An 18,659-nucleotide genomic window follows, 5' to 3' on the forward strand; every position below is an offset into this window, starting at 1 on the left:
TCTCTTGCAGCATCCATGTCAATTTTTTCTTGCTTCCCACCATCATATATACAACAAGAGAAAGCGACCATATCCTAGAGAAGAAGATATTAGCACTTTGCTTTTGCAAGTGTTCAGCTAAACGAAAGTCATAATCCACCCCAACTAACCTCCTCAAATCGAAGATGAACAGATACATACTTGCCACTATTATTAGCACTTCGTTCTTTCATTCTTACAACCAAAGATTCGCCTAAAGTTAATATTGGATTCGAAAACTTTAGAGCTTGATAATTTGCCAAGCATCTAAGTCGTTGTACCACCGAAGGAGCATCAAACGATAGTCGATTTGCAAAGGGTGATATCCTTATAATCCTGAATTGAACAGATGCAAATGGTAGAAACTTTAAATTTATAAAAACCAAGTAAAAAAATGTTCAAGCATCGATGATGAAAAGAATAGCTGAGAAAAGATACTAATTACGCAAAAAGGTGATAACTACTTCTAAGCAATGATGGACAGACAAATGCCCAAGAGAGAAACCCAACATGACTTAAGCTAGAAAATATCGAAGAATTGCCTTAATAATGTCAATGAACGTCAAGGCAATAGGAAAAGTAAATAAAAAAAGCTCCAATATAATCATCTTAAAGTTTGAATCATGTTGATCACACTAACTCCCACAAGAATTTGCTGAAATACAAGTAGAGCAACTAAAAGGAATCTAAGACAGTCATGATGCATCACATGAGCCCAGAAAGAAAACGAAACATGGAAAACGGGGGGAAAACAACAATAGAAAAAGAATAGATAATAAAAAAGAACAAGCAGATTGTAGAACTATTCACACTGAGACATAATATTGAAAACTCAAATACTCATAGATATTTCAGTTTTGAAGCTATATCCATCAGGACATAAGTAATCATCTATGTAAGTTAAAGACAATTTTCAAATCATTATTGCCACAGAACACATTACAACAGAGGGTCAAGGAATAAGAACAAGTATTCAGAAGGACTCACTTTTCTTCTAGCAGCTTGGGAAGTACTGTATTCCTATAATACTGGATGGATGACCATGCTTTTATCCTGAAGTTGTGCACATTGCTCATGTTATAGTCAAATCGCTCCATTATGTACCCTGGAACAGTTTTTACTATCTGGACATCATTTTCCAGGGTTTTCATAAAAAAATCTTCATCATATATGTCACCAAATTTGCTGCACACAGAAACAGTATAAGAGACGCGGACAACATTATCTTTAAAACAAGAATAACAGTATGATCCAAGAGCATATATTCTTAATTGCAGCCATTCAAGTTACATAAAACATATTTTTTTGGAACATAAATATTAATCCATACAGAAACTACAATACATTGCAAGAGATCTACTTATTCAAATACTTATAGAGACAAAACATGTAACTAGGTATTCTGGGTCAGGTAGTGAAATATTTTCATATATCCATAGTAGAAAATGAAACAAACAATATTATTGATTTAGAGAAGAGAAGCCGAGTAACTTCAAACTAGTACAGACACAACTTATTTTTTTGTTATCTAATATTTTCTTCATGTATGCCCCAATTTTTTTGGAAAAAAGTAAACAGAAGAAATAGCTTTTGGCAGCAAGATTTTGCACAGATGATAAAATACCCGCCTCGGATCTCTCCAAATACTGTGAAAGTGGAAGTTCGGAATCACAAGCGTTGCATTTAGGTAACCTGCCACAGCCACCGCATTGCATATCTGGAAGCGCCAGCACCAATTAGAAATAGCATGTCAACAAACGCAAAAATATGAAAGCACAAACTGCAGTAAAAAAGGAATTCATGATACTGATGAAGCATACCGACGTTCTCTGCTGATTCAAACCACCATTGGCCTCGACAAAAATATATCCATTTGACTCGTGCAAGCCTGCAACGATAAGTAGATCTACTGCTTAACATACACATCTCCATCTCTTTTCCGAAGAACAGATTTAAATGTAACTTAACATTCACATCTTAATCTCTTTCCATAAGAACAGATTCATATAATCGCACAGAACCGAATATAAGAAGTTAAAAACAAAAACGGAGGAATCAATACAGAATAAAAAAAGGAGGAATCAACACCATGATCAAAATAAGATTAGGGAACCATTAACATCCTGACTACATTACCTCCATTCATGTCTACTTTTTAGATTTGTATTGTCTGATGTTTAGAGGAAAACAAATACAGAGAATGTAAAATTTCTCATGATGAGAAAGTTTAGAACCTTCCGTGGACTTGTTGATGCACGGCCTCCATTCACCACCTTTATAAGAGTGTTTCCATATAGTTGATATCTACAAAGTAATCAAAGATTTCTATAAAATAAACTTAGCAGAAAAAATAAGACATTTTTTAGGTACAAGAAAAGTAAAAGAGAATTGCAACTTATATTCTCTCAGCAAACGTAATTCGTCATTTAAGGGCATATTAAAATATTTAGTAACTTAACTTATTCAACACCCCATAAACATAACCTAATACACTATCCCTTCTACATTAATCTCTTAACATGGATCAATAATACTTTAAATGTCACATAGTAACACAATCAGGATATGAAGAAAAATATTATGCGACGTTTTGGTGTGAAACTTTGGATCTTTCTCTTCTACAAAATATAATACCCCGTTACAGCCATTCGTTTTACTCAATTCAATTTTTCTGAATCAGCCAGTAGAAACCATCATAATAAAATGGAAAACCTTTCAGCATTATAATTATAATGAGTCAAATAGATATAGCCGATTGAAGCGAATCCGGCTAAGAAAACAAAGTAAATGCGGACATCAAATCATATCCATTAGCCACACCAAGCAGAAACAATTGAAGTGATTCAGAGATCTCAACAACAGAAAGCTTAGAGCACAGATGCTTAAAATAATGACACTCCCTTTTGTACTCGATCAAATTGCTAAATTCATCTCAACATTTCGCCGTACCATGTAAAAAATTATATTGTCAAAAGCTAATGTGCCATGCAAATTCCAAGCTCCAGTTTGAATTGTATTAAGCAAAGACTAATGATTCATGTACCAATAGAAAATGAAAAAGAAAAATGCTTCAAAATAACCAAAAGAACCTAGAACACATCAATTCCGGTTACATCACCGTTTCTTTTTTAAAAAATAAAAATAATCCCACTAACCGCATCGCTATAGGAATTATCGGAGTCCATTTCAGCGCGGACCTTCTCGTACAGCTGCGGGCTTCGATAAACCGACCCGGGTGCAGGCCTGGGCTTAATAACAGGGACGACATCAAACGACACCGTTCCCATATAAAACAGCATCCCACCAATATACAGCAGCGGAGCAAACAGAAAAATCCCCTGCCGTTTTAAAAGGACGGAGAGAACGATCCACGTGAGACGCTGCGCGAGTGTCTTGGGCGCGGCGGCTCGGGAAGGTCTGGATGAGCGGTGGCGGTAACGAGGCGAGCGGGAAACTGGCGACGCGGGAGGCGAGGAAGGGCTGCTGTTACCGCTGGTGGGTAGACGATTGTAAGCTTGCATCGCTCTCTTTTCTTCACAGCATTATCATTGCGGGAAATGATTGAAATCATGAATAGAGGAAAAGCGTGGAAATGGTGGGCACGTGACGCGAGGGGAGTAGGCACGTGCCCTGATGGAGATTCGCAAGGAACTGCGACCGGGAAAGAAAGCCGAGGAAGAGAGGGAGTGAAGCTGGAATTGGGCTTGTTTGGGTTCCAGGCTGAGATCCCTCTCTATGCATTATTTTATCAAGTGTTTAGTGCTCAATTATTGGATTAACATTCGTAATTATATATTTCTATATCATATTTGACTTAATTTTTTTTTATCATTTCACATGTTACTGTACAACTTACAGCTGCCACAATCAAAACATTGTATTAATAAATTTTTCAATAGCAACTCCTTTTTAATAAGAAAAAAAATTGATAATTATTGGCTCAGTATATATATCGTTAAAATTTTAAAATAAATATTAATATTAAATGGTTTGTTTAGGATGGAGAGAATGAAAGTCATAGGTATCTTTAAGTGAACGCTAACGACGTTTTTCTAAATATTCTAAGAATATAGAACATGACGTATTTTATGTACAGATGGATTCGGTGGTAGAAGAGTTTGTTTTTTGGTTAGAAATTTATGTTAAACCCTTCACCATACGGCATGCACATGTATATAGTTCAGCATACCTACACAGAAACATGACAGTTCTACAACAGCTTCAAGAATATGTACTATGCAATTTGGAATTTAAGCACCAGAGGGAGTCTTTCTTAATGTTTGAAATAATTGTAAGTTGGACACATTGATCATTCACCATGCATGGAAACTTCCGTTCGACCGTAATCATACATCCGTCATAATCTTTGACCACAGTAATTTCTGATTTGTCCGATTTACTGATGACATCACGCTTAAGTTTCCAAGATTAATGGAGCCTAATTTGTTCTTGTACTTGAACACATCTGAAAATGAGTATCACAGTATCAAGATGCGGAATGTGCACAAGTTCAATCTTTGGCTAAAGGATTATGAGAATACAGACTGCTTCATTGGTCATATAGTCCAAACTACTATCATTTTCTAGTCTTTCTTTCTCATTTCTCACTAGCTTCATTGTTCATAAATTCGGAAGCAATCAATGATCCGTCACATAAATTTGACAAGGGGGCTAAAATGCACATATCATCCATCCATTTTGGCTTGGGTACCACCATATTCAAGAAAGAGAAACAACCACTTTTGCAGAATTCATCAACAAACCACAAAATCCCACATTATACCGTTATTGTCGCACAGCAGTAACATAATCCCAAAAAAGAGAAAAAAAATGTAGCTTAGGTGATTTTTCTGATTGTAGAATAGCAGCGGTTGTTTTTTATGGTGGCAAGATATCCTCTACAAGAAATAGCTGGGATCAACCTTTCAGCCATCGCTTAGATTGAATAGGTCAGATTTTTCGAGCAAGCTTCAAATGGTGTTGGTGGGTAAGGATACAGTAGTTATAAAAGAGAGGAATTAATTAAGTTCTAAATGCGGCAACGGTTTTAGAAAAATGACCACAGAGTCCAAGTGAACCCACTTAAAACATTGGGCCCAACGCTACGTAAAAGTGGAGACCTGATTTTACTCATTTTGGGCTTAAACCCAACTCAAGCCTCCGAAAGGCATGATGAGAGATCAATTTTTTGTATATATATTTTGAAACATAATGATATTTTGAGATGCAATAATTGCCATGTCATGAGAGTGATAAATACAATATTGTTATACGATTTAAAAAATTCGAATTACAATATTACAATCAATTATAATTTTTTTATAAAACGACAAATACTGGATATTAAAAAAATGACGTGAGAAGAACTGAAGAACAATGTACATGGGATGGTGTGATATGTATTCGCAACAACCCTCTTAAATTTTCTATATATTTTATATATGTAAGCTGATGTTTTAAAAAAATTAGTATTAAAATTTCCATAATAAAAATTACAACCCCTCAATTTATGTCCATATGCAACTCCTTGGTGGTGGCTTGTGTGTGTTTGTATGTGCACTAAGTAGTCTATTACGTTATATTAGGCATGATGTGTTTTTATTTTTATTTTTTATTTATCGTAAATATTTATGTAAAGTTAAAAATTTTAGATACTTTCTATTTTTATTAGTTTTATTGAGTAGTTTTTGCGTTTTTTATTTTTCAAATAACTTTTAATTTTATTTTTTAGGGGTTGTCGGTTTTGATTTAGAAAGGAAAGTAGGAAACCTGGGCATAGGTTAGGCTGGGCAAATCATAGGTTCAATAATTTGATATCTTGATTTCGTTATTTGTCCAATCAATTACAAATTCAATCATTTAGGTAAATAACTTGATCAATCCTTTTCATACAATAATAATAATAAAAAAAATCACAATAATTTAAATATACTTTAATTTAGGGAGAATTTGATCCAATTGAGCTTATATTATTTTTATAAAAATTATGAAGAGTTGCCCGCATCAGATCGAATAATGAATGATTAATCTTTCAATGGCCGATCGACTGATTATCCGTGATCATTTCAGATTTACATTCAAAACTATCAAATTAACCACCAAACTTCCTACCCTAGTCCCCATATATTTCCCACTTTAGATGGATACTAACTTTTTTCTTTTCGTCAACTTAGGAATTAAATTATATATATATTGATGACATGAAATTTCGCAACCGATACCATTTGTTACAAACTGGGTCACAAAGTAGTCTACAAATCTTGCTAATCAGATAAATCTTATTGAACAAACTATGCGTGACATGCTCGTTCGATAAAGTAATGATATAAATAATCGAACTCGTAATCATTGGTTAATCGTTCACATGCTCCACCAACTTGAACACATTACTTATATGAACTAAAATTATATATTTTAGAACTAAGTACCAAATTTACACTTACATCTATAAAGTACATGATTAAACAATCATTACATTATAGAAAATGTATATATATCTCACAGCTTGTAAACTAAAGTAACCCAAAAATTGTCTTCTTAATCCTCATGTCTGGCTCATAAAAGGAAAAACGGATGGATAACCTCCATCATCTTTTTGAAAAATAATTGGGGGGGAGAGGAGGACCATATTCTTTTTATTCTTTCAAAGATCAATCACAAGGTAAAAATCTAGCATATGACTTGTCCCACAATACCACCCAACGTAAAATCCATATAAAACAAACCCCACTTTTGGCGTAGGCCATTGTAGGAATATGCAAAGAAGGTGGTGCCTAAGATTTTTTTTTTTTTTTGAGGCTGGTGGTGCCTAAGAGTTGGAATCTGGTTATCTGATGTATCAATTAAAGATGATTTTTTTAGGAATTTATATTACAAGATCAGGCTTGCTTTGCTGTTCTCCTACACGTGTATATATGTGTGTGTGTGTGTGTGATGACTTGACATATGTCCAACCTTCAAGATATATGAGATCTTGAAAAAATTACAAGCTTTATCTGTCAGGATAAGAAGAGAGTCCAGAACATCACATTTACTTTTTGTAGCCAAAAAGTGTTGAGCAGAATCTGTAATCAGTAAAATAAATAGAGTATGAAATCGAAGTAATTGAATAATCCAGTGATATGTTGAATTGATTGGATGATTTTTCTTTGTTCGGAAAAACAGAATCTTAAAATAGTTGTAAGAAGTGGTCTTACTTGTTTTCGAGAAAACGAAAGGGAAGATGAACACAGAATATAATCTTGGAATGGTAATAATGGGATGTCACTTTAGTGCGCTTGCCAGTAATTCTATGTGATTCAGAAAGTGGGAAGACTAGTATAAGGGACCTCTATCGTGATAAATAGATAGGTTAGAATCTTTTGAATCGTGATTTTTTATTCTAATATTATTAATATAAAAGGAATATCAACAAGTGGTCGTGCCGGAGTGGTTATCGGGCATGACTAGAAATCATGTGGGCTCTGCCCGCGCAGGTTCGAATCCTGCCGACCACGTATTTTTTAATTTTAATATTCTTCTTTTCATTTTCTTTGTAAAAGTGTCATGTGGTAGTCTCACAATTATATTTACTACTTTTTGTTAGTGTGTCCTGCGGAATTATAAAAAATTATGATCATTAAGAAAACTCGATTTTCTTAACATGCGTGAGTTGCGAGCTTAGGTGGGCCAAGTTAAAATATTTTCAACTCATTTAATACGAGCTAACCTCCTAATCCACAATCCGTCTTGGGTTGAGCTGAGTTGAAGATTTTTCAACCCGTTAGATACGGGTCGGCCCATGGATTGGCCCACCACATTACGGTTTTTGGGGGGCCAATCTGTGTCGGATCGGATTGGCCGATTTGGCAACTCGACTAATTGGCCGATTTGGCAACTCGACTTGTACCATCTAAGCAATCATATCTTCATAAAAAAAAGAGTAGGTCTCTTGTGAGATGGTCTCACGAATCTTTATCTGTGAGACGGATCAACCATGCCGTTATTCACAATAAAAAGTAATATTCTTAGCATAAAAAGTAATACTTTTTCATGGATGACCCAAATAAGAGATCTGTCTCACAAAATACGACCCGTGAGACCGTCTCACACAAATTTTTGCCTAAAAAAAATTAAAAATCGAATTATGTATCCAATATAGGCCCTTATATTTTTTATAGAAAAAACCAGCATTCATATTTTTAAGTCATAATTTCGTCAAAATGTGATGTTTTGATACATAATTTCATAGAATTCTATTATCAAATCTTTAACACATTTTTTCCCTTTTTTCTCCTTTGATATTCTCTATAAAGTTCGGCCACAACAAAGTTTGATTTGCAAATATAGTGGTTATCATTGTCGTTTCAAATGTCGAAGATGTACTGATGTGAGAGTCTTTATTTGTTTCACATGTTAACACAAAATAAAATACATAATTTTTAAGGCGGAAATCAAAGTCCATTAACAATATATACTGCAAAGATTTTCTAAAATTATTGAACATTAGACAGGGTTGCGATAATGCTTTGTAAACCAACTTTTCTCAAGTTGAAAATGTCAAAATTCATAATCACTTGTTCTTAAAAATTTTAAGTGCTTTCCCCGATTGCTTATTGATATCCCATAAATGAGTCAATCAGGACCAGATCCAAACCAGACTTTAGGACTCCTGATCCATCCACAGCCAATGTGGAAGGCTCATCACGGGCCCGAATATTTTCTTATAAATACCAGGTTTGAGTGTTTAATTTATTCATTCAATATATTGTTTTTCAGCAACATCTTTAGATGTTTTCCCTTAACATCTTCAGGCTCAGGACAAATTCGAACCTTTTGACTAATATCACTTATATTTCTCGATATCCATTAGCAAGCTCCTTTCCCTACTATAACTAATCATTTTCATGCCTGATTAGACCTCTGCGTTTTGAAAGACGGAGAAACGACATCACTGAAAGCTATTTCACCACTCGCTTTTATGCAATCATTATTGTACAGCGACGAACTTTGCTTACAAAAAGAAAGGTTGAAGATTTCAAGTTTCACAAACACTAATTTACTTTTATAAACCACCACATACGGGTTCTTACCCACCAGCCACCGTGATTTAAGTGTTTTGAAAGAGATCACTCCATTTCACTAATTTTGTTGGTTTCATTAATTGTCTTTTGCTAAGAGATCATCGATCGAAAGATGACATTAGAGATGTCGTACGGTTTAAAAGATTAGAGTTACATTATTACTATTAATTATAGCTTCTGATAAATGACAAACACTTGGTCATACGAACATTGAACGCACGTTAGATATTTTCAATTGCATGTTCTTGAATAATATCCATTGTAACCGAGTTGTTTAATTAATTGTCAATTACAAGATTGATGAAATCTTATATTTTCATATCATTTTATATTTTGAATAAGTTACAACTTCTGAAATAAGCGATTTCAACCTGATATAGAGTAGAGTAGTGAGGTTAAAGATTGATGACAGCTAAAATACACAAGTCTTAGTTCTTTCATCAAAGTACGTACGTAGTTTTTTTAATGTTTTTGGTTGACTAATTCCCCATCAACCCATTTATCAGAAAAAAAAATAAATTCAGATATTCTCATTTGAAAGAGATAATTTCTTATTTGCAATATTTATATGTGCATGCATTGAGGTTCTCGATGCAGTAAAATAGGCCTCCTGAGCCAATTTTGACATAAAGGTGCACATTTAAAACTTGCCTAAATTTAATAACCAGCTTAGATAAGTGCACCACTCATCAAATCTTATATTATTACTGACAAGATTGAGTTGGTCTATCTTTCAACGAGAAATTGATCTTCAGTCTCCAGTCGTCGTTTTTGTTGTGTTCAGTCTTTGGGTACTTTTTTAGTACCACATTTCCACATGAAGTGTACCACAATTTGTATGACATAGTACCACAATTTTGTAGGTAGGGAGTGAACCCAAAGAAATGTTTTGATTGGGGATTTTTCACCAACTTCCCCATCTTTCAACCGAATTAATTTTCCTAATATTTTAACACTGTTAGATTATATAGTTCTTTTATATTTTATTAAAATTTGAGATTTAAAATTTCACAACATAATAAAAAACTAACATTCATGATATAACATAAAAAAATTATAGGATACTTGAGATTACTTTTTCCTTTTTCATTTTTCCAGGTTTATTACACATCTCTGCATTAATTTCCGTGACACATGGGCCAGATATAAATAAAAAAAAATTCAGGGGATTTTAACGTCCATTGCGGCTATGTTTTAGTCGGAATCGGTGATACAACTTAATTCATGTTGTTTTTATATAATTTTATTGAATTAAAAAATTTATTCTCCAATAGGAAAACAAATTGAAATTTTATACTATTACAATAAAAATTTACATTTATCGACAAGGACCAGTGGCAAAAAATAGAGATTCTCGAGGTGGAGGCAAAGAATTCTTAACATGTGTGTGTACGTAAGAGCAAGAAGGGGTGCTAAATATTTACGATACGTCTGAATTTTGAATTCGTTTTCTAACGTTTTATTGTGATTATTTACACTAAAATTTCATTTTTATTAATTTCTATATTTTTCCACATAATTATTACACTTGTTTAACTTTTCACTTTGAAAACGTATTATGATGCTCTATTTTATATAATAAGTTAATTATGTTTTAAAATTACAAATATCTCAATCCTTGTAATTTTTCATACAGATATACAATATATGTGATTTAATAATATTTACCAAAACCAAGTATTGTATGATTTCATGCGTACAACAAAAGTTGTCCATAAAAAAACAAACCCAAATATATATATACCTTTTAATCTCACAAATTATTATTATTATTATTATTATTATTATTATTATTATTATTATTATTATTATTATTATTATTATCGTCATCGTCGTCGATGACTAAAAAGATTCTTGAATCATTAAAGTTCTACTTTGAAATCACGCGACTTGGAGGATATTCATATAACATGAAACATGTACGTTATGCTATTGCACAAACATGACACGATTATAATTTGGGCTATTAAATTCTTTGTCATCGGAATTTTAGGCGGTTTAATTCATCCACCATTATTATTATTATATTTTACTTTTATGATAATCAATTATAATGACTCAACGTATTATAATTCGGGTTAAAAATATTTTTCAGAAAGTCCAGATTAAAAATATTCTAGGTAATTTATTTACATCAATAATTGTCGCTCACAAAATAAAATTTAAATGTAACACTCAAATTACAATATAATTTAAAAGATTTGAATTGTTAATTTGATGTCATCGGTTATAATTTTTGCAAAATGACACTTGTTCAGTCCTACAATTGTTATCAACGGACAAAACTTGTTCAGTTTTCCATGAGTTGTAAAATGATATAATTAATGGAAAGGAGATTATTTAGGATCGACAATTGTATTTATTAAACAAACAATCGAAACACGAGTATAAAATGTTATAAAATTTAAAATATTTAAGTTCTACTGTATAATCTCTATCAGCAGTGTTTTTGTTGTATTATACGATATAGCAAGATCAACAGAGTTTGCATTATACGATATACATTTCCTTGCATCATATTTCTCTTTCAAAGTATCACACTCCAACCAACTTTAATTTATTAGACTTTCCCTTCATTTATTCCTTTTATCGATCTTCTTTATAGGTACCAGATTCTACATTTATCCATAAAGATCCCTAAAGTTTCATTTTAAAATTAATCATCCCATTTTCATTTGCTTTAAAAAATATATTTGTATGTAACAAATAATTTTTTAAATTATATAAAATCAGAAAGATGATTTCTTACTTTACTCGTGGACGTTGATTGCACTCTTGCACATATACACGTATATTACATAGGAATCCATTTTCATGCAAATTAAGGGACAAACAAGACATCCACGACCATACGCATGCTTCTTCACTTTTATTGTTAAATACAAAAACAAATGAGTTGAGTACAAATTCGTATAAAGATAGTTGGACGACGCAGGGTTGAGGTGGAGGGACAAATTTTCGATCTTTTTAAAAAATCATGTGATACCTCTCGGATGAGCTCGGGTCATGGATAACTCAGAACAATAGATGAATAGCTTGGGTCACGGAAAGCTTCGAGTAACATCGAATAGGAGATCGGGCAAATAGTCGGAGTGGTGATACCCTCGGATGAGCTCGGGTCGTGGATAACCCGGAACAATAGATGAATAGCTTGGGTCATGGAAAGCTTCGAGTAACATCGTATAGGAGACCGGGCAAGTGGATGTCTCGAGCATCATTTCCCCAGACTAAGGGAACACGGGCCCTCAAATAAAATCCAGATGATATCTCCCTATCCGGCGGGCTTTTAGACAAAATTCGGATGATATGTCCTTGTCCAGGTTACCTCGATAAAAGCAACGCACTCGAGTGCATAGGTATGAGATGCCTCAACTCGGTAATCAGGGGACATATTGGATGGTCAGGAGCAGTTGGTGTCAGAAAACGGGGTATGGGCAATCATCTTGCTATAATTAGTAAGGAGACACTGAAAACAAGATCATCATTGACTTTCTCTTTATGAATATCAGGTTTGCTCAGCATTTAAAGATTCATTCACTTTCAAATTGCCTACAACATTTTGTTACAAGATTATCTAAAAAAACCTTTCACTGACTTGAGCGTTGGAGTGGTCACGGCGGATAATCTTCTGGCACCCATTAACGTTCTTTCTCCCTTGAAAGTGCAGGTCCAAGTACCCGGGCAACCATCTCCAGCTCATCAACCCGACCCGGTGCTATCGCCCACAAAACTCCTACTCGATTCACTCGGTTATCATCATCATGTGACATTTTTTTCTTTTATTTGAAAAAGTGAAACTTTTTTTTTTATGACTCGCAACCACTATCTTTCGGTGTGCTTTAAATAACTCTCAGATAATGCAGTATCATGCAAACCACAGCAGTTAGATAAATTGCATTGAACAATTCTTGTATGACATAATTATCCGAAAAAATGTTGGTTTGAAAAATCAAACTCATAAACACTCTATAAGTACGTATCTTCTTCTAAGATCAAAATATATTTTATTCTAAAGTGTTAAATGATTTATATTTAATAATTAATCATGTATATTTTATTAGAAAATACATATAATTATTCTTCATATCTACGAAGCATGAATAATTTTATTATACGCATAGAAGACCATTCAAAAGCAAGAACATGTGTCGCCTAAGTCACCTTACTTGTGTTAAGATGACACGATCTCTCCCATGGATTTGATATGAGGTGATAATCAAAANTTATTTCAACACAGAAACCCACACTCATCCCCAATGGAACAACCAAAAACTAGCAACAACGAAAATACCTCTCACTCGGTGGAGATAGCCATGGAGACGGAGGTGCACAGGGTGGCGCCGCCACCTCGCCGGAGCACATTTCAGAAACTCAAGGCGCTGCTCAAAGAAACTTTATTTCCCGATGATCCTCTCCGGCAGTTCAAGGGACAGCCCTGCAAAACAAAATCCATACTTGCGGCACAATACATATTTCCTATACTTGACTGGGGTCCTAAGTATAACCTTAATCTACTCAAATCTGATATTGTTTCTGGTCTCACTATTGCTAGTCTTGCCATTCCTCAGGTTTGCCAAAAAGAAATCAGATAATCATTTTTTTCGCATTATATGTCATTAACTTTTATTATTTTCCTTTTTTCATAAAATGAAAATTTATGGATTCTCCCCCTTTCTTTCAGGGCATAAGTTATGCAAAGTTAGCTAATTTGCCTCCAATTGTTGGTCTTTGTAAGTTATCTTATCCTTTGAGATTCTGTAAAATTATTTTTCTATATTAAAAATTATTGATTTAATATACATTAAAATTTTCTTATAAAATTTGTTATAAATTATTGATCTTCCCGATTCAATTCTTATTTAACTTTTGTATATTTACATAGTACATTTGAACATTCTACAATTTTATATTTTTCATCGATCACCTACCATCATAAACAATGAATATTATATCCTGTCTCCCGTTTCGCAACTACCAAAATCTAAGTACGTAAACATATTGTATTATTTAATGAAAATGGGTATTTATTTATTTATTTATTTATTCAGATTCAAGTTTCGTGCCACCTTTAATCTACGCCGTTCTTGGGAGCTCGAGGGATCTTGCAGTAGGCCCAGTTTCAATAGCTTCTCTAATCCTGGGGTCAATGCTAAGACAAGAAGTTTCTCCAGTCAAAGACCCTATTTTGTTTCTCCAACTTGCATTTTCTTCAACATTTTTCGCTGGCCTTTTTCAAGCTTCTTTGGGATTTTTAAGGTTACTTAAAATTAATTACTCTTCATCTATGCATTCTGATCATAGCTATTTTCATAATTATGGATGGAAATACAGACATATGTAATTTGGACTCAAATATGTTGATAATTATTGGTTTTGTTAGGAGCGAACCACTGAATTAATTAACCAAGTTAATAAATGAATACCAGTATAGTATCTGACGACACAATGATTATTACTTACAGGCTCGGATTTATTATTGACTTTCTCTCGAAAGCAACACTGATTGGATTCATGGGTGGTGCTGCCATTATTGTATCTCTTCAACAACTCAAGAGTCTTCTCGGGATAAAAAATTTCACAAAGAAAATGGGGATAGTTCCTGTTTTGAGTTCTGTCTTTCATAATACACATGAGGTTATTTTTACTTTCCTTCTTTCTTTTTTCCAATAAAAAAAAATCTTGTATATAGTTTTTTTTTTTTACACCAGACGAAATTAATATCAATTATTATTTTATGTTTTGTCCGATCTTTGGCTCAAATACTACGAAAGAGATAAGTGTCATATAACCATTATGTTATTGAAATATATTAATTTTTCATCCTTAATTTTCGTCATCTCATGTACCAACAAAGCGATTAGAAATATTATGTATTTGGAAAAATGAATAAGGTTTCTTATTTAATATGCGAGCTAGGTGACTAGCTAGCTAATCAACTAACCTGAAGAGTGGTGCTGGGTTTTGGATTCATTGCGCAGAGGAGGATCGAGCAAGAAAATGATCGTCCTTTTAAATTGATTTTTTTTTTAAAAAAATATTTTTTAGAAATCAAGTTTTGCCCCACCCTACAGGCTATATCTTCTCAGTCATCTTGATTAGAAACTATTTTAAATAAAATATTCTGTAGAAATCTAAACTTGAAAAAAAAAAAATTCTTTGTATGCTTAAAGTTCCCACCTTTTTCGAAGAAAACAATAGACAGACAAATATATGGAATCATATCAAGACGACTATGCACATGCAAGCCGCTGACACTTTATTAATTTCTGTATTTTTATTTTTTCCTTTACATCTCTCTCTCTCTTTCTTTTTTTTCTCTTTTTTTTTTTTGATAATGCAATAATTTGGAATCATTAATTAAATAATGTTATTTTTTGGTTTATTTTATGTAGTGGTCATGGCAAACTATATTGATGGGCTTCTGCTTCCTGTCATTCCTTCTTTTGACAAGATATATTGTAAGTATTTATTTTCATCTATTCATTTTATCTTTTTCCCAATTGATGGAAAAAAATATAATTTTTTATATTTTCCTCTACTTTTTTTTAACAATTTTATATTATATGCTAATTGGACGAATTGATCATGCTAAAAAATAAAATAAAATTTGGACAAATTGTTTCGGTTCTTTTTCTTGAAATTGGAAACTTTTTTGAGTTCTTTTTAACAGGCTCGAGAATTCTGATGATAACAAGACTTCATCGTTGCGACAGAACGTGCAATTTTAAAATCACACCCATGAATTCTAAGGTCTACATACATGGAAATGATAGATACACATTTTTATAAAATGAAAAATACTTAATAGAATTAAATTTTAAATTTGAATGCGTCATCCTAGTGGCACACTAGCACTTATGAGTTACGATTGGCATTCATCTTCATATATAATGCCCACAAAAAAATTATGGGCTCACATGTAAAAATACATGTAAATAATTAAATACACACTTAGAGCAAGGTTCAAAGGTGAAAGAACTGAGAAAGCGATTTTGGTGGCACAATGTTTGAATGCATGTATTGTTTGTAACTGCGCAGAGCATGAGAAAACCAAACTTATTCTGGGTGTCAGCTGGGGCTCCTCTAGTCTCGGTCATCCTCTCAACTCTTTTGGCTTTCGCATTTAAAGCTCAAAATCATGGCATCAGTATCGTAAGTTTCTTCCTCCGATCCAACGCATTTTTGTAATAAGTATAAAACTATTGACAATATTGTCCGTGGCGGACGCTATCTTTTGGTACAAATGATCTCAATGTGATATCGTAGCCATAAAGTCGAACGATTTCAATATGATATATAACATGATGGAGCACAAAACCCCACACATTCTTGAGTTGGTTCTAGGCCTTTGTTGTCTAGTACTCGACCATCATGTTGGTGTATGTCTTAGATATCGATTTCGGATATATATTTTCTAAACATGAGTTCGAGCTTTTGGACCGAACAGTTTCAACAATTTTCAAGTTCCACCACTAACAAACCTGAGCGAGGGCAAACATCAGCAAGCCTGGCTTGTTTTTTGGTTTGTTCTAATTATTTGTTGTCTTGATTCAGATTGGTAAACTGCAAGAAGGATTGAATCCCCCTTCATGGAGCATGTTACATTTTCATGATAGCTACTTGGGATTGGTAATCAAAACTGGATTGGTCACCGGTATCATTTCACTAACAGTAAGTAGTGCATTCTCATAATTAATGAAGACCAGTATATAAAGTTTGGATTTTCTTTTCTTTTTTTGGTTTTAGAAATGAGAAATTTGGAGAGGGACATGATACTCTGGTTGCCCCTTTCTATTTAAGTATCATATTAACAAAGATGGAATGTCATTTGATACAATTTTCCCTTACAGGAAGGAATCGCTGTAGGAAGAACATTTGCTGCGTTGAAGAACTACCAAGTTGATGGAAACAAAGAAATGATAGCAATTGGTCTTATGAACATAGTTGGGTCATCAACTTCTTGCTATGTTACAACAGGTGCATTATATTACACCCTAAACTCGATCATTGTCAGAAATAAACAATAAATACCAAATACTTTGTATTTACCATAAGTGGATCTATGACTTAATAATTCAAATCATACAGGTGCCTTTTCAAGATCAGCTGTGAATCACAATGCAGGATGCAAAACTGCTGTGTCTAACGTAATAATGGCAGTAACGATTATGGTTACACTCCTCTTCCTAATGCCACTCTTTCAATACACACCAAATGTCGTGTTAGGGGCCATAATCGTCACAGCAGTGGTTGGCCTCATCGATGTTCCAGCTGCATATCAGATTTGGAAGATCGACAAATTCGATTTTGTTGTGATGTTATGTGCTTTTTTGGGTGTCCTCTTCATTTCTGTTCAAAACGGCCTTGCCATTGCTGTAAGTTCCTCGTTTTTCAACATTTTTCCGGTCCAGTTCTATTTAGGAGTACCAGGCAAGTCAAGTCAAAACTTGGCGTCCAGAACGCTTTACACCTATCAACGATGAATATAATCTCTAGTTCAGCGGAGACACCCCATTTATTACATTTTTTAAACTAGATAGTTGGCACAATAAATTGAAAACTGGTAATATTTGGCTTTGTGGATTTTAAGGTGGGAATATCTATTTTCAAGCTTTTACTGCAAGTTACGAGGCCAAAAACTGTGTTGATGGGGAACGTACCCGGTACAGATATTTATCGTGATCTTCATCATTACAAAGAAGCCATTTGTGTCCCTGGATTCCTCATCTTGAGTATAGAAGCTCCAATCAACTTTGCTAATTCAACTTATCTAAAAGACAGGTCTGTTATCATATGTTTCTCTTGTTGTATTTTTGTGTTTCCTCGCTGTATTTCCTTGCCACATATCATCTTTACTTTGTCAGGATTACAAGATGGATAGTTGAACACGATTCAGAAGGTGAAAATGATGTCAAAAAACGTCCTGAACTTAAGTTTGTGATACTTGATTTATCTGGTGAGATATTTACAAATAAACAGTTGATAAAATGATAAAAATTAAGAAACACTGGATCAACTTTTTGGTAATTATTTCCAGCTGTGAGTTCAATTGATACCAATGGGGTCTCATTCTTCAAAGATTTGAGGGTTGTTCTGGAAAAGAAGAATTTAGAGGCAAGTTGCCTTGTTCTCAATCTTGTTCACGTTGCATTAGTCGTGATTGTTAGATAACTTTAAATGGCTCGTGCTTATTTTCTTCTGTTTGTGCCAACTTCTCATGTATGTGTAGCTTGTATTGGTGAATCCACTCGGCGGGGTGATCGAAAAGTTGCAACATGCCGACGACACAAAAGAATTTGCAAGACCAGATTGCTTGTTCTTGACAGTTGGGGAAGCAGTCGCTTTTCTTGCGACCAATATCAAGAATCAGTCGACTAGATATTTGTGATAAACTGTTTGGTTTAATACCAATATAGTTATAATTTTCAATATTTCAACCAAGTTGATGCGGTATATTTATTTCCGACTCGAAAAATAGTGGACTTCATATTATGTTTTAATGATGTTTTCGGTCATGTTGTGAGTACTGGCCATTGGTTCTTAATATAGAATGTTTGTATTCTTTACTTATATATATAC

The 18,659-nt window shown here is 33.6% G+C and overlaps 2 protein-coding genes and 1 non-coding gene across 3 annotated transcripts; 2 read left to right on the forward strand and 1 right to left on the reverse strand.

Moving 5' to 3' along the window:
• Positions 1-5: 5 nt before the first annotated feature.
• LOC140969919 (protein ESMERALDA 1-like) lies at positions 6-3,835 on the reverse strand (the record flags this gene model as incomplete). Its single annotated transcript, XM_073431435.1, has 7 exons — positions 3,174-3,835; positions 2,253-2,322; positions 1,839-1,906; positions 1,647-1,735; positions 1,006-1,203; positions 150-354; positions 6-74 (listed from the first exon to the last, which is right to left on the reverse strand). Coding segments are annotated over exons 1-7 (1,065 nt in total), but the record flags the coding sequence as incomplete, so codon positions are not given.
• A 3,597-nt stretch (positions 3,836-7,432) lies between these two features.
• Positions 7,433-7,514, forward strand: TRNAS-AGA (transfer RNA serine (anticodon AGA)). The gene has a single exon. It is a non-coding gene; the product is annotated as a tRNA-Ser (tRNA).
• Positions 7,515-13,309: 5,795 nt separating this feature from the next.
• On the forward strand, positions 13,310-18,646 carry LOC140969927 (probable sulfate transporter 3.3). Its single transcript, XM_073431448.1, has 13 exons — positions 13,310-13,648; positions 13,762-13,810; positions 14,129-14,336; positions 14,543-14,714; positions 15,473-15,538; positions 16,119-16,232; positions 16,635-16,751; positions 16,931-17,057; positions 17,169-17,455; positions 17,671-17,861; positions 17,945-18,036; positions 18,118-18,194; positions 18,310-18,646. Exons 1-13 carry the CDS (start codon positions 13,337-13,339, stop codon positions 18,466-18,468), a joined length of 1,971 nt encoding a protein of 656 aa, XP_073287549.1. The 5' UTR covers positions 13,310-13,336; the 3' UTR covers positions 18,469-18,646.
• The last annotated feature ends 13 nt before the right edge of the window (positions 18,647-18,659 follow it).

Source organism: Primulina huaijiensis, unplaced genomic scaffold (genome assembly GCF_012295235.1).
Source record: "Primulina huaijiensis isolate GDHJ02 unplaced genomic scaffold, ASM1229523v2 scaffold43089, whole genome shotgun sequence".
NCBI classification, from domain to species: Eukaryota; Viridiplantae; Streptophyta; class Magnoliopsida; order Lamiales; family Gesneriaceae; genus Primulina; species Primulina huaijiensis.

What these genes read in the sequence shown, in the direction of transcription:
- LOC140969927 (XM_073431448.1), top strand. Translation starts at nt 13,337, where the DNA reads ATGGAACAACCAAAAACTAGCAACAACGAAAATACCTCTCACTCGGTG. An exon ending in CTAGTCTTGCCATTCCTCAG is followed by an intron (nt 13,649 to 13,761) that starts GTTTGCCAAAAA and finishes CCTTTCTTTCAG; the next exon opens with GGCATAAGTTATGCAAAGTT. An exon ending in GCCTCCAATTGTTGGTCTTT is followed by an intron (nt 13,811 to 14,128) that starts GTAAGTTATCTT and finishes TTATTTATTCAG; the next exon opens with ATTCAAGTTTCGTGCCACCT.